The sequence below is a fragment of the Phalaenopsis equestris genome, unplaced genomic scaffold (assembly GCF_001263595.1).
Source record: "Phalaenopsis equestris unplaced genomic scaffold, ASM126359v1 Scaffold000980, whole genome shotgun sequence".
Taxonomy (NCBI): domain Eukaryota; kingdom Viridiplantae; phylum Streptophyta; class Magnoliopsida; order Asparagales; family Orchidaceae; genus Phalaenopsis; species Phalaenopsis equestris.
The window spans coordinates 40,481-48,045 of record NW_018165419.1 but is presented as its reverse complement, the minus strand read 5'-3'; the positions used below and the strand labels follow the sequence as shown (position 1 = coordinate 48,045).

Here is a 7,565-nt window from a genome sequence, read left to right as displayed (position 1 = left end):
TATATCTGTGTGTGTGTGTGTGTGTGTGTATGTTGTATTGTGAACCTAAAGGGGATTTGTGCTCTTTTTCGTGAAATTAAAAAAAAAAATAAAACCGCTGCCATACTCTCGAGGACTTGGGCATATTGTCAACCTGGTTAAATTTATGTGTTTTCTTCTTGATTTGTGTCGATTTTTGCATTTTCTTTGCCCTAATTTCTCAACACATATTTTTTGGCTTAGGTTTGGTTCAATCATGTTATAGTGACGTGTAAATGAGTCGAATTTGAGCAAGCTAAACATGTGTTTATGTTTGGCTTGAGAAACAATTTGTCTTTTTTCGAGCAAAAATAAGCCGAACGGCCGTGGTTGGGCAAAGTGTCGCTCATGTTTGGCTCTTTTATAACTCTACACTAAAAAAAACTAATCCGTGAATTAGAGATTCAATTATGAACCAAGCCAAGCATTTGAGGAAGAAATGGAACAAGTTCAGGTAAAGCTGGGATTGGACCTCAGCTGGACACATTAGCCAACATTGTACCTTAATTCAATGCGAATTTAATCCTGAATGAGAAAGCTCATAGCCTCATTAACGCTGAGCTTATGACTCCTCGTTTCATTAACCATATTAATACTAGAGAACATGCAACTTTTTCCAAAACAGAAAAAAACAAATTAAAATCTGCAAATTCCGATCTAATTAAGCTCGGAGAAAAGTGCCAAAAACAGTCCCCAGTTACTTGTGCTCTCCGAAAGGTGCCATGTAAATGATCTATTTTGACATTTTGCTAAATAAATTCGCAAGGCCGTTCTAAGTTGAAAAAGCTTGTTGTCGCCTACCCCATGTTTGTTCTGACTGAATATAATGTATAAATGGTTCATTAATATTTAGATTATACTAAGCTCTTAATTTTTTTTGTATACATAAAAAGTATGTCAGTACTGATCATGAGGAGATTTAACGATCTAAAAGAAAAAAGTACGACAAAGTAGGGCACACCAACACAGAGTGACGCTATCCAAGCTAAAGACAGTAAGACCAAAGCTGACAAAGCCACAAGACAGACCAAAGACAATCAGGGGATGCAATAATGAATAATACAAATTGAAACGAGGCAAAAAGAATCCCAGAGACATTCAGAGGCCCCTCTTAAGGGGTTAGGGGTTCAGGGTCGATAGTTGGGCCACATCAATCGGCCGACCCATATCAAACAAGCTCAACAGACTGAATTGATCCAATCTAGCAGAAGTGATCTCACTCGACCGAGTTGGTCTTGTCGACATGAAGCAAATTAAGCTTAGATGATCAGCTAAGTGAGCAGCTGGACGATAAGTTCATACATGAAAAATACTAGAACTATCCTTATATGGTCCGATTACATTTTACTCTCTCCTATAAATAATAATATCATTTTATGAATAAGACACGACAGACACCACAAATTACTATAGATAGTGTTGTAATCGACTAGAGTCGAGCCGAGTCGGCTAGAGTATATCATAGTTCGGACTTGGTTTATATGTTGTTCGTGTTCGGCTTGAGATTGTATTGAGCTTTCATATATTGTTCAAGCTTTATTTGTTTAAAATTTTCAATGTTTGGACTTGATTTATTTATGACAAGTGAACAAGTATTTAAACGAGCTAATAAAAGTGCTACAAATTTAAATGATTATTTAGATTTTCATAAAAAAAATGAAACTATTATTTTATTGATTTTAAACTCTAAACCATACAATATCTTAAATCTCATTTCTTCTCCTTTTTACCCTAAATCCATTGCTTAGGAGATGTTTATTAAAATTATTTGTGTAACATTTAAGCATGATTAAACCTAAATCTTTACAAACTTTACAAACAACTAAAAATGGCAACTTTAAAACCTACAAAATCTTAATAAAAAGTATTTATATATTATATATGATATAAACTATCATCGAGCTATCAACAAACGAGTTAGTATTCTAATTAATTAAATTTTATTTAAACAATATATCAATTGTCATGCGAGCTATCATCGAGTTTAATATCGAATATTTATTAAGTTACTTGTTGAACAACAAACGAGTGTGTTCGTGAACAAAAATGAACAAATTCAACTATGTTCATGTTTAGCTCATTAAAGCTTCAAGCTTTTAAAAATTGTTCAAGCTTGTTTATTTATTAATTTAAACGAACATGTTGTTTCAATTGAGACGAGTTTCGAGTTGGTAATTGAGTGCATTGGTTCATTTACAACCCTAATTATAAATTATTGTTCGCTTCTCTCCCCTCCTCTCTCTCTTTTCCCCCTCTTATTCAAATTCAAGATAATACAAAACCCCATTTTCAAAAAGTTAATAGTTAAACTAACCGTCTCGACAAAACAAACCTGGTGATATTAAAATTGGTTAGATCCGAGTTTAATCAAGTCTAGATCAAACCAATATATGACAATTGGAGGCTTTAAATAATTAATTGAATTCGACAAATAAACTCCAAATTTAACATACATATAGTCAAATCGAGTATCTCGGCCGGAGGAATCCAACAAACCCAATATCACTCAATTCAAACTCAATATCACTCAATTTTGAGGTCGTTAAGACACATAAATCATAAAAAAAAGAACATATGATCAAAGGAGATCAACTTGTGCTGATAAGATAGTTTCATGAATTATTCCTGAAATGAACAAAATGGGGCAGAAAGAATGGAATTTCAATACTATTCTAGATCGAGGACTTGACGATAACTTCTGACATCCGCAGTCACCAATCACCGCTTGTTAGCAACCCCCCCGGTCGGCACTGTCGGCCACCCATGTTTGTAACATCGTATCTGAAATACAGTAATAATAGCTAACAGTGTATTGAAGATCCAACTATAAGTTCCAAGGACTTTTTCTGGAATCCAAAAGTTTTACGTATATGTATACATGTAAAGTGTTATAACCAGTGTAAAATTGTAACTCAGTTACCCGAGTCTGCAAAAATGATATAGCGGCCACCCATGTTTGTAACATCGTATCTGAAATACGGTAATAATAGCTAACAGTGTATTGAAGACCCAACTATAAGTTCCGATGACTTTTTCCGGAATCCAAAACTTTTACGTATATTGTATACATGTAAAATGTTATAACCAATGTAAAATCGTAATTCAATTACCCGAATCTGCAAAAATGATATATCTTTATAATTACACATTTTATAGTAGATTGCTTCAAAATAGCTAAACCCGGTTTTTTTCTTTTTTTTCAGATTTTCAGAAGCAAAAAACTTTGATATCTTCCCCTACTACTCTTCAATTATCTGTATGCTCTAGATATTTGTGTAACACTAGGACGATAATTTATCAATCTAACGTCACAAATTTTCTAACACGTAATAAATGCATAAAACTACGTGCATACAAATAAATATATATTTGTTGATTGGGTCTTAAGCTTCCCCCATCAATTTTTTTTACTTTGTAATCCAAGTATAATGTCTATATATTATTTATTGAGACATTTACAAACCACAAGATTCTCATGGTTTTACGTAGCTAACACCTAAACATTCACATGCACATCACTCAAAATTTCAACGTCACGCTAAAAATATTATCATCAATTTCTTTTTAAAAGAGCACATTTTCATTCACATGTTACGACAATAAAGCATTATGCATATAAATTTTGGACCAATAAAAAATAATAAAAATTGCAATTCATAATCAGATATCCCAAACCTCATCTTGAATCATCAACGTCCGTTGGATCCCCCCCAAACCAACGGCTCTCCGAACCTCATTCTCTCCCATCTTATCCTCCGCCCCAACCCATACTCCAAAACACCATCCCCTCCTTACCTAACTCCGGCACTCCCCAGAAATGGCCGCCATATCCTCAGCAATGGTCGCCGGCCAGAGCTCCGATTTCCTAGGCCGCCGCCTCATCTCCAAGAGCTCCTACGTTCGCAATTCCGACCAATACCGCCTGCCCTCTGCCTGGTGGGGGGGGTCGATTTACCGCTGGACATTATCGATCGGAGGGTGACAAAGATGAAGATGATATCACCGTCGAATGTTGCGGTCGACATCGGGCGCACGCTGAAGCCCCATGAGTACATTGGGATGGTTCGCCGTGAAGTCCTCGATGCTTACCTCCGAGATCGAGCCGCTGAAGCTGGAGCCACTGTTGTTAATGGTCTCTTCCTTAAGATGGACTGCCCGCCGGCCGGCTCCAGGGAGAAGTATGTATACAAATGTTTTACAGAAAGTGCTACACTGTTACTGGGTGATTGCTTGTGATTTTGTTCCTAATTCTTGTTTCATTTTGTTCTCTGGAGAAAATTTGCGAATTTGCTGACTTAAAGTTTTCTCCTTGTAATTTTTCTTCTTCTCAGGCGAGGCACTAGATTAAAAATATAGAATCTTTAGGGCAAATTCGAGGTCATCTTGTTGTTTCAACTGGTTCAGTCTAGGGTTAAATCCTTCTTATTTTTCTCCCTATTTGAATCTATTCATGCTAAGAAAATTTGCGCATTTTGCTGACTTAAAATTTTCTCCTTGATAATTTTTCTCTTCGTTGGCAAGGCACTAGATGATTAAAAGGCAGAACTTTTGAGGCAAATTCGAGGTCATCTTGTTATTTCAAGTGGCTCAGTTTATTGTTGAATCCTCCTTATTTTTCTTCCTACTTGAAACTGTGCATGCTTTGAAGAACTGGATATATTAAGCTAAGCTGAATTGCATGCGATTTTGTTTGAAACAGAAGCAGAATCCTTTTTGAAGATGAACTTTGGGTCAGAACAGCTGATTCATTACATAAATTTTATTATATTTTGAATTTGAATCAATAATCCGTCTCAATTGTCAAACAAATTTCTTGAAAGTTTGTCCTTTTCTGTTCTGTTAATACTAAATTCAGTGTTACGAGATATACTGGTCTAATTTCGCCCATCAACCTTCAGGTACAAACTCTACTACAACGATTACAGCAGCAAAAAGTCATCGACAGGGGAGAAGAAGGAGATGGAGGTGGATGCGGTGGTTGGAGCCGACGGAGCCAACTCCCGCGTAGCTAAGGAAATCGGCGCCGGCGACTACGAGTACGCCATTGCCTTCCAGGAGAGAGTCAAAATCCCAGAGGACAAGATGAATTACTACAAAGAAAGGGCTGAAATGTATGTCGGCGACGACGTCTCACCGGATTTCTATGGCTGGGTCTTCCCCAAGTGCGACCACGTCGCTGTCGGCACCGGCACTGTCACCCACAAATCTGACATCAAACGCTTCCAAGCTGCAACCCGTCTCCGCGCCCGCGATAAGATCGCGGGCGGGAAGATCATCCGCATCGAAGCTCATCCTATCCCGGAGCACCCTCGTCCTCGCAGGTATCGATCTCATTGTCGTCTTCATTAAGGTGTCATCTGGCAACAGATGAGATTTAGGTGGTGTTTCGCTGCGATGCAGATTTTCCTTAAATAGGATTTATCAAATTCACGAAATTCTGCGAGCTCGTGAAGGAGATGGAGCAACGGCGGAGTAAGTCCATTTAATCCGCCTTACAGTCGGATTTGATAAGTCCGGATTTAAAATACACAACAGACATAACGGGAAAAAATAGATAGAACGGGAGAGAGTTGGATTTAAAAGAGAGTAGAGTTGGATTTTACTAAATTCTAAATAGGTTAAATCCAAAACTGTCTGACAACGAACAAATCTTATAAATTCAATGGAGCTGTCTGGCAATTTCTATAAAGATTTAAGAAGTTGTTATAACTATTAGAGATAGTCGGAAGCCAGAGAAACCTCAAGCTCTGTAATCTTCTCCATCAATTCAAGAGGGGAATCTATGAATTTATTTTGTCCAAAATGATCATCCAACTGGATTCCGTCTGAATTCTATGTAAATCCGTTGCCAGACGGTCTCTAAATCTAAATCAGAAAAAAAAATAAAAAAAAGCCATTGATTGCTACCCACCATTGCAGGGTTCTCGATCGAGTCGCGCTCGTAGGTGACGCGGCCGGCTACGTGACGAAGTGCTCCGGCGAGGGCATCTACTTCGCGGCGAAAAGTGGCAGAATGTGCGCGGAGGCGATCGTGGAGGGCTCGGCGAATGGCACGCGGATGATCGAGGAGGGGGATCTGCGCAACTACCTGCAGAAGTTTGACAAGATGTATTGGCCGACCTACAAGGTGCTCGACATATTGCAGAAGGTGTTTTACCGATCCAACTCGGCGCGGGAGGCGTTTGTGGAGATGTGCGCAGACGATTACGTGCAGAAGATGACGTTCGATAGCTACCTGTACAAGCAGGTGGTGCCCGGCAACCCGCTGGATGATCTCAGGCTCGCCATTAACACGATCGGGAGCTTGGTTAGGGCTGGCGCGCTGAGGAGGGAGATGGCTAAGATTACTGCGTGATATTATATATTTGTGTATCAATAATTGTTGGTGGAGGGAATGCCGTAAAACTCAACTGTAATTTCTTATAATCACCGAGTTGTTTGGAGGAATTATGTTTTTTAATTTTCTTTTGCATTTCGTCGATTTCTAGACTTGTGAGAACCAGCTGAAGAGAACAAATCAATGGCTATCTCGGTTTTAGGCATAATAATACAGTTTTAACGTTCATTTTTCAAAAAGCTTTAAAATTTTTATCCAATAGTTTTAACGTTCATTTTTCAAAAAGCTTTAAAATTTAAATTTGGAAACACTTGTATTCTAATTTATCAAGGGAAAAGGGTATCAGGGAGATGAACTATATGACACCAAAAACGATCTGACTCGAGTCCAAGTTGGCCTAGATCATGCACTTAAAAATATTTGGAAGCTTTGAAACATATATTTTAGGGACCAAATAATCTCTACATTTGATAAGTTTATTGTCAAATCTAGTGTCTTGACAAATCGAATCCAATGAGCACAATATGAGTTGATTTTCACATCATTTGATGTCACTTAAATGCTCATAATACACCATGTAATCAAACATTTTTGACCGGTGTGATGGAGTAGTCTAAATTCATATCATATTTATAGAGGATGACTCTCATAAAATTTATAAATAGACCCACACTCATTTTATAGAATTGACAAACCTAGACATGAAGGAGAAAGTTGAAGGAGCTTCAAACTCTTGAGGATTCCTGAGCTCTATCACCATTTGATCATCTTTATCGCCACCACCAACCACAATGGTCGTTACCTGGCTATTACCTCCACTAGACCACTATTGTCTGGCCGTTGTCATAGAGCCATTGCCACTGCAGAACCACAGTTCCCCGACCACCATCGTTTGGTCGCTGCCACGGCCATTGTCCCCTTGCCCCCGCCAGACCACCAACCTCTGACCATCGCTGTTTTCCGACCACTGTCATTAAGCCGCCATAGCTGGAACCCTATTGCTCGGCCACTATCGTCTGACCAACGCCACTATTGGACTACACTCATCTCCGCCAGACCACTGTTGCCATCGTCGGATCACAATCCGCAACATGACTTCTCAACCACCTCAATCAATATGCCAGATACCGTCGTCAAGTGTCGTCACTATCGAAACACCTTCGTCGCTGCGCCGCCGCCTTCGGACTTGTGCTTTCTAACCATCACTGTT

General features: G+C 38.8%; 1 protein-coding gene across 1 annotated transcript; it reads left to right on the top strand.

Annotated features, from left to right (window-relative positions):
* The first annotated feature begins 428 nt into the window (after nt 1-428).
* LOC110032603 (geranylgeranyl diphosphate reductase, chloroplastic) lies at nt 429-6,493 on the top strand. The gene is made up of 5 exons (XM_020736276.1): nt 429-472; nt 3,222-3,274; nt 3,683-4,196; nt 4,917-5,339; nt 5,938-6,493. Exons 1-5 carry the CDS (start codon nt 429-431, stop codon nt 6,371-6,373), a joined length of 1,470 nt encoding a protein of 489 aa, XP_020591935.1. The 3' UTR covers nt 6,374-6,493.
* The last annotated feature ends 1,072 nt before the right edge of the window (nt 6,494-7,565 follow it).